General features: G+C 42.1%; 1 protein-coding gene across 2 annotated transcripts in view; it reads left to right on the forward strand.

Moving 5' to 3' along the window:
* The first annotated feature begins 268 nt into the window (after window positions 1–268).
* LOC111954269 (centrosomal protein of 85 kDa-like) overlaps window positions 269–21,015 on the forward strand; it is an 82,034-nt gene continuing 61,287 nt past the window's right edge. The window contains exons 1-2 of one of the 2 annotated variants that reach the window (XM_023973859.1): window positions 269–317; window positions 13,272–13,430. In XM_023973859.1, the coding sequence (XP_023829627.1) occupies window positions 302–317; window positions 13,272–13,430 (175 nt within the window). In that variant the 5' untranslated portion in view covers window positions 269–301. Of the gene's footprint in view, window positions 318–10,269; window positions 10,677–13,271; window positions 13,431–21,015 lie in introns of those variants that run through there. The other variant, XM_023973858.2, reaches the window with a different exon arrangement.

Genomic DNA, 21,015 nt, shown 5'->3' on the forward strand with positions numbered 1-21,015 from the left:
TTTCACTGTCGAAAGATTGTATGATATTGTTTTTTCTTTATAACGCGTGTTAAAAGGTTCAAGATCTTTTGACTCCTTTGATGTTTTGAATTCTTCCTCAAAAGTAGGCCAAATTCACAAAGCGAAGAGTGACATGAGTCATACACATTGCTCATTGCACGTCTTTTATTCAAAATGTAACTTTGCTGTGTTTGGTGAAAGTGATTGGCTGATCAAGTTCCTGTGTTGAGTTTCATGTCAAGGCATTCTGAACCCTTTACCACTTCCTCTCTCTGCTCCTGCATTGTGTGCTGAAGTGCTCATGAAGAAGAACGTGTGTAAGTGATACTTTTTTCTAATGCCATGTTATTCTCTTTACATGTTTTCTTTTCTCATATTTGTTCATGTCGGTGTATAGTTGCTCACAATCAAAATAAATACATTGAAATCTGGTTGTGTGATTCGAACAGATGGAAATATGTGACGTCGAGGATACAACCAAAATAGATGTCTTTGGATTAAGGCTACTTAAAATAGAATTTGACATATTTTTATCTAGATTCCATTCTAGTGGCCATTTGGATCTTGTTGATATATTCTCAAGTTCTATTAGCACCTCTGCCATCCATTGCACTATTCAGAGAAACTATTTATGGCAGAAATGTGTTAAAGTTGAGGCATGTGAACAGCTAATGCTCCGTTAACATGTAGTGGTCATGCTAGTGTAATGGTATGTTAGTGTAACACATGGTCTGGCCAGGGTTTTCTGTTGGCGTGTGTGTGCTGTGGGCTGTGACAGTGGGCTCAGAGTGCAGGTTGGCTTTAGTAGTGTGTCCAGGCCAAGTCATTGGTTTCCTGGCTGAGAAACAGGAAGTGGGCGCAGGTAGCAGTCTGCAGAGAGCTGATAACATGCACAAAAACACTGATTCTGACACTCCTCCATTTGCCCAAAGTCCCTCTTGATTGATATTGCTACAACGATGTGGAGATTCTACATGTAATCCACCTCTGCTGATCCAATATCTGAGGTAGAGGGAGAGAAAACAACAACGAAACAGCGGGTCACTGCTGTCCTCAGTGGAACAGGGATATTCTTTGAGAGGAAATGTTGTGTACTGGATAGCGACTGTGTTCATTACTCAAATAAGGGCTGGGTGCCAGATTTCAGCTTTGATACCAAAACATGTGGTCTTTGCTTAGAAAAATTAGGCCTTCTTTGAACAGTCTTGTAGTAATGCATTCCATTATTAGCTAGTTGTATTGGAATTCTCCCTGACTTAGCCACATTCCAGATGTGGTTTTGTAATGGGCCGAGTTACAAGCCACTTCATATTAAATGTTTACTCAAGTTATTTTTGCTGCTCATAAAAGGTGCATCTGAAAATAACCAGACATGAGTTTAATCACACTTAAATGTGTGCTGATAGCAGCCCAAGGATTGTTTGGTAAATGTGAAGTGTTCTTTGTTCTGTGCTGAAGAGTGTTGTCCACTGTTCAGAGAGGGAGTGGGCCATGGTGTTTGACTGAAAGAACCACTGTTGTCGTGGAGACGGCATGTTGTGTCTTGCAGTGCCAGGATTCCATACAGAACTACATGTCTGCTACATGTATGTGTCTAGAGATATATGCACAACTTAGTTCCTCTTATACGCAGGTGTTATTTTTCAGGCCTCACCCACACATTTTCCACAATCACCAGAAGACAGTTACAATTGTGCTAGCTTTGACAGTAGAATGATTATTAGAAGTGGTGATTGACAAATCGAATCCTAGTTATTTTTGGAGTGCTGCCAAAGTACTAACTTGTCAAGTATGTGACTGAACGGGAGAGTGTTCTCAGTAACTCATGTTGATGATGGAAATGGCTGATTATGTAATACGCTGTTGCAATACCATTCATGTTCTATCCTGTTGAGAGACCCAGTTTTGTGTTTGGTTCATTGTACAGTTTGCCATCTGGAACTTCTTGTACCTGCAAATTCTGTCATCTTTTTTTTACACTTCTCTTTTCTTTATATCGTTATTATGGATTTAGATCTGATTTAGACCCCATTTCTGATATTTACTGTGTTGAATAACACTGCAAACCTTGGGGGATGAAATTCCTTAACAAAACACTATCTTTGTCTTACATCAGGAACACTAACATCATACTAGCCACATGTTTTATGCATTAACAGGGGGAGTGTGCAACCATCATGTGCTCTCACTTTGTGGTAGTAAGTCTTCAATTACATGACACTTTATTGAAAAACACATTTAATGACTCAGAACACTTCCCCATGTGTCCCATGTCTTTTGGCAGCTYTGTTTAACTCTTCTATTCAGATAATTGCATTTTTATGCAGACACACAAAGGATGGCATTTGTTTAATTGAGAGGGTATGGGTAATTGAACCAGGACAATACTGTACACAAATAATTATGGAAGGGGACTGTTCCCCTTGGCCTGAAACAGTCTCATTCTGCATGACTGCCATTGTAGCAATGGAGCTGATGTGCATCGGTCCTCCTGTGTCATATCTGCTCAATTTGACAGTCTGGTAGTGATGCAAAAGTGCAGCTCATGTTGAAATATTACACAAGCTTTGTCTGTGATGTTTTAGATGGTTATTGTCATTGGTGTGCTCCTTCCAACTATTCTTCTCTAGGTTTAAACCTGTTAATGGCCAGGGAATGATCTGTGTCATATTGAGATCTTACTGTGTAATGAACAATAACGTATTTATTTATCACAATTTGTCTATTTGTTGACACCATTGTATGTTGCTAAGGAAGCTCCTCTGTTCAAACTTAAAGCCGCAATGTGTAACTTTTTGGGTGACCAGACCTTAGTGTTATAGATCTGTCATTCTTTTCGAAAGCAGAAGCGGTATATCTGTTCTGTGTGCGCTATTTCTATGCATCCAGGTCTTAAGTTTTGTTTTTGTACATCAGCTTCAAACAGATGAAAATACAATGTTTTTGGTTTTGGAAAATATATTTCACAGAGGTTTAGATGCTACAATGATTCTTTACACTATAGTTGCTTGTTTTGTACCATAAACTGAAATTAGGCAAACTATTATAACTTTAGCAACCAGGAAATGGCGGAGCAATTTCTGCATAGTGCATTAAATCAAATCGAATCAAGCTTTATTTATACAGCACATTTCAGACATGGAATAAACAAAAACAAATAAATAAAATAAAAACTGGAAATAGTTACTACACAACAAAAATAAGAGGATAAAAACTAAATAATAACAAAAACTGAACAAAGCTAAGCAAAGCTAAAAAAATGTGTGTATTAAGATCTCTTTTAAATATGTCCACAGTTTCGGCCCCCCTCAGGTTCTCTGGCAGGCTATTCCAGAGGCTGGGAGCATAATAACTAAAGGCTGCCTCTCCATGCCTCTTGGTCCTAGGCTTTGGGATAGTTAAAAGGCCAGTGCCAGAGGACCTGAGGGACCTACTGGGTACATAACTTAAAAGCATGTCTGATATGTATTGGGGTGCACAATTGTGGATTGATTTAAAAACCAATAGAATAATCGTAAAATTAATTCTAAAACTCACAGGCAGCCAGTGCAGTGACCTTAAAACCGGTGTAATGTGTGCTCTCCATCTGGTCTTGGTTAGGACCTGTGCTGTAGGATGAGTCTCTTTGTATCAACCTGAGAGAGAAACGGACGCACCTTGGCAATGTTCCTCAGGTGTTAAAAAGCTATTTGGTCACATTCCTAATGTGTGATTCGAAATTTGGTTCAGAATCTAAAATAACACCTAGCTTTTTACTTGCCGTTTTAACTTTATTGCCCGTGAATTAAAATGTGCAACAAGATTCTCTCTGTGCTTTGGCTCCAATAATAAGTACCTCGTCTTGATTTAGCTAGAGAAAGTTGAGCCATCCAAGTATTTAAATCACTAATACAGACTAATAATTTATCCGTGGAGCTAAAATCCTCTGGTGACACAGAAATGTAAAGTTGTGTATCGTCTGCGTATAATGCTGTGCTTGCTGAAAACGCTGCCATGGGGTAACATATATAAACTGAACCGGTTAAATAGGTCCTAAACCAATTTAGAACTGGACCGGAAGGACATCATGGTCAACAGTGTCAAATGCAGCACTTAAATCCAAGAGTAAGACAGGACAGAGAGCTGTTTGGCATCTGTGTTGGCTCTAAGATCATTTACCACTGTAACTAAGGGTGTCTCTGTGCTGTGGTGGGCACGAAAACCAGATAAGGATTTTTTTTTAAATACAGTTAACACTTAAATTATTCTGCTGTTTGAAAACCATTTTCCAGAATTTGCTTAAGAATTGAAGTTTGGAGATTGGCTAAAAACTGAATAATCTAAGATTACTTTTCTTAAGGGGTTTCAACATATGTCACATTCGCTGGAATAATTATCGGACCAAGCTGCAGCGCGATATGGTTTCCACTATTATTTATTAGAAGGCACAAAAACAACAAAGAAATTACGAAACAAACAACGAACCGTAACTAAGAGTGTAACATACACTAACTCAAAACATATCCCATAAAACACAGGTGGAAAAATCGCTACTTAATATGATCCCAATTAGAGACAACGATAGCCAGCTGCCTCTAATTGGAATCATACCAAACACCACATAAAAAACTAAACTAGAACCCCAAATAGAAAATAATAACTAGAAAACCCCCCAGTCACGCCCTGACCTACTCTACACATAGAAAATAAGGCTCTCTATGGTCAGGACGTGACACCATAGCACTTTTTAGTGCAGTGGGAAAGTGCCAGCAAACAGGGAGTGATTTAACATAGCTTGCACTTCTTCAGATATGCAATTAAAAACTGTTTTGAAGAAGTGGTGGGGATAAGATTGAGAAGCAGGTAGAAGGCTAAGTTGTGATATACTTTCCTGAGCATGTCTGTGTTAACCAGGGAATCAATCCATAGTGCCTTTGCCTGGTAGGCTAGGGCACATATCATCAAACTTATGCATCAGGTCTTGCTTGACTGAATACCCAGCCTAAGTTTATCTTATCTCTAAATATATTGCAAACTCATCACACTTAGATGTGAGGAAAGTTAACATAGGCTTCGGTGGTACTGTAGGATTTATCAGGCCATCAATGGTCGAGAAGAGGATCTCTCATTATTCTGATAACAGTGATCAAGTTAGAAATTGCCGTGTGTATATATGCCAGTTGCTCTTCAGAATATCATAATGACCTGGCAACTTTGACCTTCTCTCCACTTCTGCTCTGCCTTCTGTAATTTCTCTTTAATTGATTAGTTTCCTCACTCATCCAAGGGGCTCTCTGTTTGGATGTGGCTTTTTCAACTTTACTGGCACCATGGCATCAATGGTTACCCTTAATTTGCTATTAAGTTATCAACTAAATCCATCACAGATAAGCAGAATAGGTGGTGGAGTATTGTTCATACACTCAATAAAATCTGTAGCAACTTCAGAGTTAAGATAGCATTTCTTAAATATGTGTTCAGTAATTACCCTGTGCTATGGCATCCACAAGGTAGCAGTGGTGAAAAGTACCAATTTGTCATACTTGAGTAAAGTAAGATACCTTAATAGAAACTTACTAGTAAAAGTGAAAGTCACCAGTAAAATACTAGAGTAAAATATTGGTTTTAAATATACTAAGTATCAAAAAGTAACATTTCAATTCAATTAAAAGTTAAAGTTTTAAATTCCTTACATTAAGTAAACATTTCAGTTTTTTTAGCCCAGGGGCACACTCCAACACTCAGACATCATTTACATAGCTAGGGGACAACCTCCAACACTCAGACTCATTTACATATAGCCAGGGGCACACTCCAACACTCAGACATCATTTACATATAGCCAGGGGCAAACTCCAACATCAGACATCATTTCATATAGCCAGGGGTACACTCCACACTCAGACATCATTTACAGATAGCCAGGGGCACACTCAACACTCAGACATCTATTTACATTATGCCAGGGGTAACCTTCTACGATCAGACATCATTTACATATAGCCAGGGGCACACTCCAACACTCAGACATCATTTACATATAGCCAGGGGCACACTCCAACACTCAGTCATCATTTACAAACGAAGCATGTGTGTTTAGTGAGTCCACCAGGTCAGAGGCAGTAGGGATGACCAGGGATGTTCTCTTGATAAGCATTCAAAATGTAATGAGTACTTTTGGTTGTCAGGGAAAAYGTATGGAGTAAAAATAACATTCTCTTTAGGAATGTAGTGAAGTAAAAAATAAAAGTTGTCAAAAATATAAATAGTATAGTAAAATACAGATATCCCCCAAAATTACTTAAGTAGTACTTTAAAGTATTTTTACGTAAGTACTTTACACCACTGCAAGGTAGTACAAAGTACACAGTGTTGATCAGATAAAGCAACATCAACAATAGAGGATATGTTAATAGAAAGCCCCTTGGTAATAACCAGGTCCAGAGTATGGTGATGGTTATAGGTGGGCTTAGTAACATGTTGGATAAAACACATAGACCTAAAAATATTCATACATTCAATGGCCTTGGAGACTGTCTGTTTGTCAACATGAATATTAAAATTGCCCAACACAATGATTTTATCATAGTTCTCAGTAAAGAAGGTGGGGCTGTCCTTTGGTGGCCTATATAGGGATTATAGCCAGCACTGGTGGCTGACATTTAAACAGTATAGCATGATACTCAAAAGACTCAAAGTCGCCAAATGAAATATCCTTACAGCTGAGAGCATTAGTCAAAATAGAAGCTGACAGTTTGTATAAACTCACTAGAAGGTGGAGTTAAAGGAACATAAATTAGGTTACTCAGAATAACCATAGTGCCATTTCTACAGGATTTGATATGCTTCCCAAGTCCTCTGTTGGTTATTCTGACAGGGAGAACTGGAGCACTACCAGACTTTGTCCGTCAGTCGCTAAAACAGTTTGATGTTGCGTGAAATAATCCTGGAACCCCTGTGGTTAGGGGGAAGTATCTATTTGAATTTAGCAGGAGGATGTGTTTTGAAATTGTGTTTGCCGAAATGTTGCTTATTGCCACATTATTATGTTTTTGCCAAGCAAATATTGTGTAAAAATAAACAGTTTGATGACAAGGTTTGTAATGGATTTGAGGTAGATTACTGAGGTTGATTTATTTTACAAGGGAGGAACAAAGCTGGACAGTGAAGTAGTGTTGCATGGTATACCGATACCATGGTAATATCACGGTACCAAAACATTATGATACTTATGATACCAACATTTTAGAATACCGTAGTCCCATTTCATATGATACTACCAACGTTTTCAGCCCTACCGATCTAAAGAACCTGCTGGCTTCTGTTATAATAAAATGTTTAGAAAGTCAGTTTGGTTTATACATTCAGTTGAATTTAATCAACAGCTACTAGTTTCTTGTATGCACAGGTCCAATAATAGCTACTTCACTTTCATGGCATATCATCTGTGGCAGCTGTAATCATCCAGCCACATCGCCTACCAGCCCTCAATCACCTGCTTCTCCGTCCGCTCTTCATGCACATCTATTCCTCCATCAGTTTTTAAAATATAATTTAGCCGTGATGGCAAACAGGGATGAAGACCCTGGTGAGTTTTCTGTTGTTAGATTTCTAAATGTGTTACATTGGAGCATTCCGTCACCTGTTATAACCAATGATGGGTTGATAAAGTGGTTATAACCAAGAGCACAGGCTAGTCTGAGTAGACTTTGCAAGTTCACTGTCATACAGCCTCTGAGTGCCAGAGAGRGAAAATGGTTGCAGCATTACAGCCAAGAAAATGTATTTTCTCTAGCCTAAAGAGTTTTTTTTATTTTTTACCTATATTACCCGAGATTACTTTTTTTCTTTCTAAAGGGATTTGCAAGCATTTTTGATAATTTCACAAACCATGTCAACGAACGTTTTAATCTAATCCCGGGTCGTGGGGCGAACAGGATGCTAGGCCACAGATTTATTTTCCCGGTGGTATCGTGATACTACTCGGTATCTTGACACCTGACCTGGTATCATATCGTTAGTACATTTTTGGCCTCGTGACAACACTACAGTGAAGCACATAACTAGCTAGAAATTAAACAGAGCAAAGCAAGGTCTAATATTTCATGGACAGAGTGCAGAACCTAATCAAGCATCTGACCAATTACGCAAGACTTTAGTTCTGGGTTAACCAACATTAGACAAGGTCTAAAATAATATTTGCTGCCAGCAAAAACAAACACACTGTTTTCAGCTTAATGTTGGCCTACAAGGTGTGCTTTATCATTTCAGGATGTGAGTACAAAAGTATCAATAGCTACATAGAACGCAGCAGGAATGTGTAGGCTTACATTAGGAATGCTACATTAGGAATGATTCAGAGGGGTTGGGTTAAATGTGGAAGACATACAATTCGGTTGAATGCATTCCGTTTTGCAACTGACTAGGTATCCCCTTTCCCTTAACCTTGCTTTTGGTAACTGGCATCAATATAGGCGACTAGAGCTCATCTCACTTTCTTGACTGCTGTTGTTGTCTAACAGCTTTAACCAGGTGCCTTTTACAGGGCTCCAATCACAACTGTGAATATACTACTCTACTGAGTCTCCCTGTGAAAAGCCATCTGATTAGAGGTGTGAAGACTTTAGTTGGAGAAGATTCCACATCACTGAGGCTTTTAGGGTAACCTTGGTAACCTATTCATGGCAGTACTGTCTTGGTGTGAAACTTGTATTATTGTGTATTATATATTACACATTAGTTACACATACAGTGCCTTCAGAAAGCATTCACACCCCTTGACTTTTTCCACATTTTGATGTGTTACAGCCTGAATATAAAATGTATTACATTACGATTTTTTTTGTCACTGGCCTACACAAAATACCACATAATGTCAAAGTGGAATTATGTTTTAACACATTTTTACAAATTACATAAAAAATGTAAACTTGAAATGTATTGAGTCAATAAGTATTCAACCCCTTTGTTATGGCAAGCCTAAATAAGTTCAGGAGTAAAACATTTCTTAACAGGTCACATAATAAGTTGCATGGACTCAGTCTGTGCGCAATAATAGTGTTTAACAGGATTTTGAATGACTACCTCATCTCTGTACCCCACATATACAATTATCTGTAAGGTCCCTCTGTCGAGCAGTGAATTTCAAACACAGATTCAGCCACAAAGACCAGGGAGATTTTCCAATGTCTCGCAAAGAATGGCACCTATTGGAAGCTGGGTAAAAAAAAAGCATACATTGAATAGCCCTTTGAGCATTGTGAAGTTATTAATTACACGTTAGACTGTGTATCCAAAGTTAACATTAGCCTACTACAACTAGCTACATATTGAACTTCCATCCTCTCAGGCCAGAGGCACAATGTATGTATTTATGGTTGTTTCGTAATCGCCGTTACAATCATTGGCCATTACGCAGAATTAAGTAAAACCACATGTCCAAATCACTATCTCCATCCATGGCTAATTTAGGAAAGGGACAATTTTTGCTAGCTTGCTAGCCACCGGAAGACAACAACACAACAACAGAAGACGCAACAATTCAAGTTTTTTTCTGTCAATGACATTTGGCTTGATGTGATGTGATTGGTGTGAAGCCAAATCCAAACTGGCTTCCCTTGACAGTTWAAWTTTTTTTGGTGCTCCAGGACCATTCACAGTGGAACTCAGATTAGCTCAACACTTATTGGCTATTATTGTATATTTTTTTTATCAAGGGAGGCCACGTGCTTGCTGTCTTCCCTTGCATTCAATGCTACAGACAGCCACAATATCATACTATTTTAGACCAGACAGCATCAGAAAATGGGCTTTACATGCAGACAGAGGGGCGCTGTTTTGCTCGATCGGATGTTCACACGGCGCGCTCCGCTGAGATAGGTTCAGCCTCTTGCGAATTTAAGAACAATTATGAAACACAGAGAGATGGAAGTTAAATGATTTTATGTTTTATATCTTAGTCATTTTTGGGGGGAACCCTGGCTTCCCTTGGCAGCCATGAATACACGCCACCTTGATAAATAAAGAATACACAAGTGATAGCGGGCCAAGRAACGTCACAATTTTTGCATGATGCTTACCTATGGGCTGAAACTTCACGAAGACTGCTGAATGTCAGGCTGTGGCWTTTTTCCTTTGACTACATACAGCAGCTCAAAAACAAAAGGCCAAAAAGCTACACAATGAAAAGTTTCTCAGAATGTGAGAGAACTATATGATGCCCGGTTGGCTATGTTTAGGGTCGCCAATGCAGTGCACTCAACCACTGAGGTATAGCACTCAACCATTGCCTAGCTGCAGTGGTCTCAGCACTGTTTGAGGGGGAGGAGACTAAACCCAGATTGAGCCTTTCGCAAGGAGCTGTGGCACGCATTCAGTGAGATCACATCCTTGCATGCATTGCTGTTGCCATCGATTTAATAGTAGTTAGTTCTTCAGTCAACTTTACCCAGATTTTCGATTTATGGAGCTCGTTTTGGGCAGAAAACATGTTATAAATAACTGTTAAGTTTAAGTTTTAAAGCTATGAATGTCCTTTCGCGCAATGTAATCATGGCAAGTTCTTGAGGAATTCTCTCCACCTTTGTGTGATCACGTTTTGCTCTACCCTCGGAGTTTCACTGCGGTCGGGCGCATACAATCAGTCATAATGTGGGGGAGAAACGAATTTGAGGATGGATTTGATACTTTTAAAACAGGTAAGATCTTATTATTTAGATTTTATAGAATAATAAAACCCCTGTGTTGATATTTTCTTAGCAATAATGTCTGAACAGACTAGAGCCTTGCTCAAGCTCATATCGGTGAACGTCTTCACAAGCTTCTAGCTAGCTGATGCTAAACTGATGGATACAGAAGGGTTTCTGCGGATTCAGCTAGCTCTCTAGCTAGCTGTAGTAGCCCTCTCCCGGGGCATCTTGTGTTTCTTGATAATGCTATGATGAAGCATCGTTGTTGATGCGACATTGTAACGGAAATTCCTGAATAGATGACTATTAATTAATTGTTCATGACAAAATAATGCAGGTTGCAGAGAGAGCAGAGTTTTTTCATCATCGGGGGATTTAGCGTTCTGCTCGTCCTGATAGCGATTTCTGTTTCTGGACTGAGATTCGAAAGATGTCTACATTGTAACATTTTGATATAGCTTGCTACATTATGTCGCTAGAATTATATGATGATGAATGTACCACACTGCGCGTCCTCTTCTGTTGAGGAATGAGTCAGTGACGGCTATCTGCGTTGTCAGTTATTATAGCTAAGTATGTCATGTGGCCAGATTCATAGTTAGCTATCCTACTAGCTAACGTTATATCCTCTAAAGCGGGCCAACATACCCCCTCCCCATTGTTTCTTACAACTATGTAATAACACTACACGTCGTTAACAAAAACTACTCAGCCCAAGTTCAAAGCAATTAGCCAACTAACATGTTGTTATGAGGGCCTCCTGAGTGGCGCAGCGGTCTAAGGCACTGGATCTCAGTGCTTGAGGCACAGCCGGCCGTGACCGGGAGACACATGAGGTGGTGCACAATTGGCCCAGTGTCGTCCGAGTTAGGGGAGGGTTTGGCCGGCCGGGATTTCCTTGTCCCATCCCACTCTAGCACAAAATACTTTTCCAAGATTTTCATTGCTGACCAAAAATGAGCTATAACTGGGCAAGTAACTCACTAAACTTGCAATGAATATCAATAAATGTGCAGCACGTAGCAAGGCTCACTTTGATCTAAAAAACGCATCTCAAGACTGCATGATTGAAAGACAGTTCGTGCCTGTCAATGCAGGCCTAAATAATTATATTCTAAGGTGCTGTGAGATCTGTCAATGCAGGCCTAAATAATGATACTCCAATGCGCTCTGCAGARATTGGGAGGACAGTGTATAACACATCGCATTCAGAAGACTCTTTGATCCACTTCTGATCGGAGTAGCCTAATTGTTTGATATTGTGATTTTTGCGTGATTTTATTTACTTGTCCATTCGCACAACTTAATCTATAGTCTGCTTGTCCATCAATTATTTGTACTTGCCCTGGGCAAGCGGACAAGCGTTAATGTCAAGCCCTGCAGTCTGTTCTGAAATATTATTTCTGCTCTTCTGAAGTACAATTTTGATAGATGTTTTGAAAGTGTATTTTGGAGTGCCTCAGCCCGGTGTCTTTGTGATGGTCGCAGTAGAGCAGGAGGACAGTAGGACGGTCACCTCTCCATGTTGTGGAGCAACATTACATATCACATCTGAGCTGAACCCCCTTCAACCTGCTGCCTCCTTCTGCCACAAAATAGGACAGCTTTAATGACTCATGTCTTAGCGGATTACACAGTCAGAATAGAATTCGCTGATAGAGGACATATGGCTACCGCAGTGTGTAGAGACAGAGATGGACTGTTGGGATGCACCACAGTGTGTTTGAGACTAACCTGGTCCTCACCTTGTCCAACCTGACCTGAGTCATTACCCATGCACACATTACTGTTGCTGAATGTGACAAGGGCAAATGCCTGAATGACCCCTAGGAATCTGAAACCAAAAATCCCTCCTGTCATCTGAAATTATTCAGGAAATATTGTGTAGACTCTGCTTTCATTTCCATGTGCCTGGGAGAGGGCTTGTTTTCACTAGAGGAGGACTGTTATTATAATGGGCGAGTGACTGGTTTTCACAGTAATGGATTGGTGTAGTTTAGCACTAGACTAGGGCCAAGCACACTATCTGTAAAAGCTGAATATAGCAGGAGGCAAAAGGTATCTCCATATCTGACTGTGTAACACAATTACATTGACTGTAATTAAAAGAAATGTAGATCTATCCTAGTTGAAACGTACAACCGGACTTCAGACAGCAGGGTCTGTTTTTTGCCAACTAGTTAGCAGTTGTGTGTTTACTAGATGGGGGATGGGGTGTAGAGCAACAGTAATGTAGTCTGTAACCAAAACATACGCCAGCAGAGCTAAGCAGCTGTTATTAGGGTCTCCAGCTGTGCAGATTCTCTTTTCTCTAATAATCATCAAACAATCCCGATCTGCTAGAGATAAGGTAACCCACTAAGACAACATTTATTGGCTAAATGTTCTCCCAGTCTGAGTAACCAGGAAGACATTGGGTTAGTTAGCTGTTAGGCTACCCTGGGTGGTAGGCTAATTCCTTTTATCTGTTATGAAAACACAGGATTGTTAAGGTAGTTTGACAGTTTGATCTTTGTTGGGACTGAAACAGACTATTACAGCGTAGTAAACAGTGAGTGTTACTAAGAAATGCCTTCCTCCCTGACCGGGGGTCATGCTTTTTAGGTTCCAGCACCAGCTCTCCTGGATGGGTCCCGGGGTGTGAGTCGCCATGGCAGGGTACCTCCTCGGCCCCCGGTAACAGTAACCGAGGACGACGCCACAGCACGGCCTCCGACAGTGGTGACACGGGCATCGGCACGTCCTGCTCTGACAGTGCGGAAGGTAAGGACTGGCACAGAAAGGAGGTTCACCCCTCCACAACACTCTTATACAGCACAAACATATCATTATTAGCAACACATAGAGAGAGAGAGAATCTTACTTCACTTCATCCTCTTGCTAAGATTCTGCTGTTATATAAATGAATAGTTCTGAAGCTATGGAAACTAGTTCAACTCTCTCCACAGTGTTGTCCCGGATAAGGTGTTTCTGAAGGAAATAATGATAACAGAAATGGAAACCAAAGTAATGTACTTTTGGCAGTAATGTGGCTAAACTGGCTGGATAACTGGAAGGAATTAAACTGAGATTTAGGGGAGACTCTAAAACCACCCCAATTTAATGGTTTGGGACACAGTTTCTTAACCATCCCTGTCTCTCATCCTAGTTTCTAGCTACAGTTATATGTATTCTTTCCAATAGTCATGACTGCAGCTCTTACATTTGGATTGATTACTCCCTGTCTTACTGCATCCTACATCCTAGTCCTTACAGTCCAACTTGAACATACAAGAGGACTGTGGAAAACGTTTGCCTATAAACAAGTCCATCTTGGACTACTAGTTTCTAGTAGCCACACTTCAAAGCCCTGCCCTGTTTGGTGTTGTGGCTTGGCCAGATCAGAGGGTGTTGTCGGCACTCCACTCTCGTAACCTTCACAGGGCCAGATGTCAGGACCCGGGCAGACCCTTCTACCATCTCCCTTCCCTTGGGAGCTGGGACTGGGGCTCTCTGGCCCGGCCATCAAGCCCCTATAACCACTATAACCATTAACAGCTGGCCAGCCACAGTGCCTCAGGCCCAGGGCTGCTCTAACAAATACTCTACATTCAGGTCACTGAGACATTTTGTGGGCTGCGCTGGGGAGATCAGTTTAAGGCCTTGTTTTGTTAGGATCATTTAAACAAGCTCACAGAATAGTTTTGTATTTCTTTAGGAGCTCACACACAGAGAGCTTCAGACGCTGGTGAATGTCACTGCTTTGTGAGAGATGTGGATAAAAGTGAATAGGAGAGTGACTCTCCCAATAGCAGAGCAGAGTCTTCGATTTAGAGACCTCTGTGTCCCACTCGACTGTACACAGACAGCACACACCCAAAGGAAGTGCCGTTACCGTGGGAACCCTCCTAGTTAATTAAGACACGAGCAGTCAACAGTTCCTAATTGGTGCCCTTGGCGATGATTGTTGCCCGTGGCGATGATTGGTGCCCCTGGCGCCAACGTTCTGTGTGTCCTCACCTGCGGAAACACCCAGCTGGCCTACTATTTCAGCACCCAGCAGTTGGCACCCCGTCCTTCTCCATCCTCCCCCCGTGCCAGAGGCACTGGGCCGGGCTAGGGCACACAGTCAGTCACTCTCTGGAGCCTGGCTGGATCTGGAGCTGCTCTGATGCCCCTGTCTGCCAGCCTGCCTGTCTGTGTGTGTGTGTGTGGGGAGCTAACTAATACTGAGCCCCTCTCCCTCCCGGCCGTCTGATGAGCACCGGACCTGTCAGACTCCCATTGATTGCAGCAGCTCTGCTTTTAATTGATCTCAATATCTTCAGTTCCGGAGCCTATCAGGCACCGCAGATGCCCAGAAACAAGGTCAGACGCAGTTCTCCTCTCACTTTTCCATCTCTGCTGCTACTCTTTCATTCTCCCAGGCTGGCTGACGTGTTAGGAGAACGTGGCATAACATCGACTTGACTTTCAGGATGACCTGTACTGGCTCTTGTATCCTGCCTATTTTAAACCACAAATAGTGAATTGTTTTCTTTGTGTATTCTCGTAAACCCTCCTTACTGAATGCCGTAACAACCGGGGATGTGAATCGTTACAGGCAGAGAGAGTGCTGGAATCAGAATTAGGGCGACTCTGCCATGACAATGGCTGTAATGTCTAAGTGGATAGATCAGGAGCTCTGCTATCGTCACCACATTACGAGGAGACTGTGACCACCCTATAGCATGACTACATACTGTAGCTAGGCTAACTACAGACGGACAGAGGCAAGATAAGGATAGATTATGTTCGCGTTGTAGGCTCAAGTGGCTAATCCACTGGGCTCTGTGTGCCTGTAAAAGATTAATGTAAAACAAAGGTCTAGCCATTAAGGGATGATTGAATTCTCTGTTTTTCCTGTTTGTTTTGTTAGGACATTGGACTCAACATTTTGAAAGATACCTTTTCGCTATTAAACCCCCCGTTTGCTGGATCTCCTGCATTGTACACATTTCCACCTCATATCAGTGCGCTGGCATTTGAGCTTCTGGTAAATCTGTCTTTCTACACAACTAATCTCCTTGTTCTAATATCAATGTATAGCTGCGGTTCAAATGTGGTATTTATGCAACGTTGGTGTTTCTACTCCAAACACTTGGCTTCTGGGGGAGATATTCTGTGCAGACTGTGGCTGTAATCCACACAAAGGGAGGATTCTATTCCGGGAGCCACTGCATAATCACTGCATCAAGCCTACAGTTTACAATTGGCTTATCATCTCTTCCTCCCCATATGACGGAACAATCTGGTTTTACACAAATCCAATCAAAACGTACTGACAGTATACCCCCTCAGTACCCCCTATCAAGAGATTGCTATCTTGTGCACTCCTCAGCTCTTTCTGTCTCCCTTGGTTTTCTTCTGACACAAACGGCTCTATTTCCATCCCCTTTTAACCCAATGAGTCCCACCGTAACCCTGGCGCGGTTTGGACTTCTCACCCCTTTTAAACATTGTGTGTTTGAGCTACAGACTAATGGGTTGCACCATTGGATTGGTCTATTTCTTCTGCATCCGTAGATACATTAGTCTGCGTGATAGACGGGGGCTGAGCTAGAGGGGTGCTTGTGAGACAAGGTGCACGGGGCCAGGCCTTTTTACAAAAATGTCTCTAGAGTCCAAATGATTTGAGCTATAAACTGTTAAAAGTGATCTATGGAAAGCTAGGACTCTTACGAACACGCACATGTTTAGCTCTGTGACACTCACCAGCTACATTAGTCATTAGAAGGAAAGGGGTTCTTCTACACAGTAAATCCCAGGACATAGTGTCTATAATACAGTAATAAGCTCACATACTGTAGTTGCTGTCACAAACTCCACACAGTTTTCACTGACTAGTTGGATATTCATTTCCCAGTGAGCAAACTATTTCTGTACTTACAGCGTTCATATGAATTAATTTTGATCCGGTTTTTGCTTTGGCAGAACCTTTTGTTGCTGTTGACATTTGTCAATAAAACTCTTGAATGCGAAACTATTTATGCCACATTGTTTTGTGTTCTACTTGTAACCCTTGTTGTCCTGAAAAGAAAACACTTCGGTGTGAGGCTAAATATAAGGGGCTGAACATGCAGATAAATGAAAAGTCGATTTTTGCTTGGGTCTCGGGACTGATAGGGTTAACAACGTCATCATCGCAACGCATACTTATATAACAAGCCTGCTTTTTGTGTGTTTAAATGTTGTGCCTTTAGTAACTATTCTCGGCCTGATTCCGGTTCATTAGGAGGTAGGATACAGTGGATGGATGGCCTTCGGCTGGGGGACATTGCTGCATCCAGGTCACTGCTTTTTCCCTGGTTACTGTCCCATATCCCAACAACAGTGACCTCTGATGGAGAGACACCGATGCCATCGACCCATGGGTGTAGCCTAGTAGCCAAAACACAGGCTCAGCTGAAAGGGGCCAGTGAACTCTGTCCAGCCTCAGAACTCCAGACATAATATTCATGTAAATATAGGTCATCCATCCCAGCCAGCATGCTAGGCTGTGTGTCTACAGCAGCCCGCTCGGAGCCATCTGATTGGTGCATGAAGTCAGCTGTAGCTAGTTCTGTATTCAGGGTTGCACATACATGCGCTCATCTGAGCCCTGAAAAGTTTAGAATTACATTTAGTGTGTTCTAGTATTAGCGCTGGCAGGCTTGGATATTTGCATCCATGATTCAATGCCTCCCAGTATAAGTGCAGAGATGGAACGTGTTCACACTGGGGTAATGTAAGAGAACTGTGATGAAAGGCCCTGTCTGGTGAGTTACTAGGCACATTGGACATTGGTGTAATGGTGCGCCCTCTTTCCTGATTGTGTTTTTGAGACCTGCATTTGTATGCAAGATATATCGGTTATGGTTGTGTCTTCCTGTCCCTAGATGTAATCTCTGTATCCGGTTGGGTGTCGGATAACCCTCTCTCAAACTCTCTGGGGGACCAGGTTTTCCACAAAACGATCCAATCCGGAAAATTTGATGGAATAGCCTTCTTGCTGTCTTTGCTCTTCAGTTATATTGCATTGAGCTAAATATTTGATGCATCGTCTTTCTGAGTCAACCAACCTGTAACGAACGACACAGTTTTCCAGGAGCCCTTCTATAGAATCTCCCCGTTTCTAAATTAGCTCTCCTCCGCTTGTGACCTTGAACAAGGAGGAAATTCCTCCAGTTTGGAACCATGCCGCCCCATGACCCTACTCTCTAATTATACATGGCCATGACAGCACCAAGCCTCCTCATAATTACCTCTGGGGTGTCTTATGACTTCACCACAGTGGTTTTGGGTTAAACAGGCCCGTCAGACGGTTGGAGTAGCAGGCTGTAAAGCTTTTGATTGGGGGGCTTTGGTGGAAATGTGGGGGGATGGTGAGAGGAGAACATATCGGTTCAACAGAGTGATTTTTATTCATGTCTACAGTCTGTTTCCTGTTGACGTCTCCAATGACTCCAATGAATGTCTGGCGAAATGTTCAGCCAGGATTTACTGCTCCATGAAGGGTTAACATCTTAGTCAAGACCAAGTGAAGGTCCTCCTGATATCCAGCAGTTGTTTGTGGCGTGACATGGACAGTGTAGTAGGATTCCATGCTGCAGTTCCAGCTACCGTCCTTCTCCACAGTCCCGAGGTCACTATAGGCTGTGTGTGTACACCACCAGGCTCTCAGATTCTGATTTTTGCCCTGCGGAGACATCGAGATCAATGGAGTGCTTTACGTAATGCAGGTCGAGCCCAGGCCATTATCGGGGTGTTAGGTTACCATGGAGAAGACAGCGGTTTGGAGAGGCAACCKTAGCTGAGCCCAGTGACTTATGGGCCTGCAATAAACACAGATGTGGCCCAAGACATGCAGGAAGGATGCTTGTCATTCTCCTGAGCACGCCATTAATACTAGAGAGCTTTCATACGTATTGATGAAGTGCTCAGCACTTCCTCCATCACGAAGGCTTTACACTCAACACTCAACCCTGTGTATCAATAGTGGGTGTCAGGTCTCTAGCTCCACATGTCTATGTTCCATTCTTCATAGTCCCCCACTCTTGCAAGCCCTTGTATGACCAATTCCATTTCTTTAGAAGGTAGGCCCAGGATAGGCTCACATTTTGGAGGGAATTTTGGAACCATTGTCCCCAGTTCCCTCTGTGCTTTTAATGGTGTCTAATGCATTTAGGCGGCTCAACCATCCATGTAGATTAGCTGTCTAGAATCCCAGTTTCTAGGAGGTTGGAGCCATTTTGGAGCAAATCTCTTGCTGATCCGAGCCTAGTTTCCACCTCCCAGGAGGGACCTAAGTGGTAAAATTAGTTTTAGTGTAGATTTGCACCATCCCAGGCACGCTCGGCCAGTTGGGGCTCATCTCATTAATGTTTGACTGTGAGGGGGGTAATTGTGTTAGGCTGGGCCCCCAGATCCCTGCCCCTGTCAACCCTCTAGTCCATAACACGGCCGCTAAACCAGCTGCTCCTATCCCATCTCACTAATGATGGGTTGAGGCAGGGCAGGCCACACAAAGCCTTGGCAAGGACTGTCCTTCACTCAAGTTAGCAAGGTTAGAAATTGTGTACCAGAATATAACATTTCCCACTGGTTTAGTCTTGGAAATTAGAATCTAGCCACTTGGAGTTCAAAAAGTCAGCAATCTTATCAAGATTCTTGTTTTGTGTATGCCAAATCGTTACTGTTATTGGATCCACTCTCATGTATTTAGGCTAGGCTATTTGGTAAAGGTTAGGCTTAATAGCAGATAGACACATCCTAAATATTAGCATGATCCTATAATCCCTGGCTACTCATGCATAAGCAGAAGGGTATTTGTAGCCACGAAGTGCTTTGAAAGGCTGGTCATGGCTCACATCAACACCATCTTCCCAGAAACCCTAGACCCACTCCAATTTGCATACCGCCCCAACAGATCCACAGATGATGCAATCTCTATGACACACTCTGTTGTCATCTTTGCGTAGTCACTTTAATAACTCTACCTACATGTACATACTACCTCAACTAACCGGTGSCCCCGCACATTGACTCTGTACCGGCACCCCCCTGTATATATTGTTATTTTTTACTGCTGCTCTTTAGTTACTTGTTACTTTTATCTGTTATTCTTATCTGTATTTTTTTTTAAACTGCACTGTTGGTTAGAGGCTCGTAAGTAAGCATTTCACTCTAACGTCTACACCTGTTGTATTCGGCGCATGTGACTAATAACATTTGATTTGATTTGAGTTATTTGTTTTTCAATCAGCCCTGCTTTCATATGGTAATCCCGCTGTGAGGTTAGGGCTGCATGCTAGCTGCTAGCTARTATATCAGCCATTCCGGTAGCAGTGCGCGAACACACAGTAGCTAGCTAGTGCGGTTAGCTTTAATAGTGTAATAAATAAGCAGCGTTCCTTTGTCCCCTGGCTCTTCCCTGCCTCTTCTGCTCAATAGCTCACTCTCTCGGGGCCTCTGTCTTAGATATGGATGAATTGGGCTAGTTAGTTTCTCCACTGGGACCAGGGCTCAGTGCCTGATTTGGCATGGGCCTTCGGATCCTCAAACATTTCTATAGCTGCACCATTGAGAGAATCTTGACTGGCTGCATCACTGCTTGGTATGGCAAATGCACCGCCCTCGACCGCAAAGTGCTACAGAGGGTGATGTGGACAGCCCAGTACATCACGGGGGCCGAGCTCCCTGCCATCCAGGATCTCTATATCAGGCAGTCAGAGGAAGGCCCGGGAAATTTCCAAAGACTCCAACCACCCGAGCCATAGACTGTTCTCTCTGCTCCTGACCGGACCAACAGGCTCCGAGACAGCTTCTACCCCAAAGCCTTAAGACTTCTAAATAGCCATAAGACTGATAAATAGTTCATTAAATGGTTACCCGGAATATCTGCATTGACCCTATCTTGCACTGACTCTATGCACATTCACAAGACTATATATACATCTACACACACTGTATACACACTCACACACACTACACTGACACTCTGACACAAAACCCACACACATCCACATATACACACACACACGCATACCGACACAACACACACGCACACACACCCACATACACACACACTTTTACACTAATCATATGCTGCTGCTACTCCGTTCTTTATTTTACTCTTATTTTGATCTATTCTAGTCACTTTACCCTGCCTTGATGTATATATCTACCTAAAATACCTCGTAACCTTGCACATTGACCTGGTACTGCTACTACCTGTATATAGCTTTATTCTTGTGTATTTTATTCCTCTTGTGTTACTATTTTTCTTTTTATTATTTTTTAACTCATAAGCAAGAATCTCACAGTAAAGTCTACACCCATTGTATTCGGC

Source organism: Salvelinus sp. IW2-2015, linkage group LG28, assembly GCF_002910315.2.
Source record: "Salvelinus sp. IW2-2015 linkage group LG28, ASM291031v2, whole genome shotgun sequence".
In the NCBI taxonomy this organism is placed as follows: Eukaryota; Metazoa; Chordata; class Actinopteri; order Salmoniformes; family Salmonidae; genus Salvelinus; species Salvelinus sp. IW2-2015.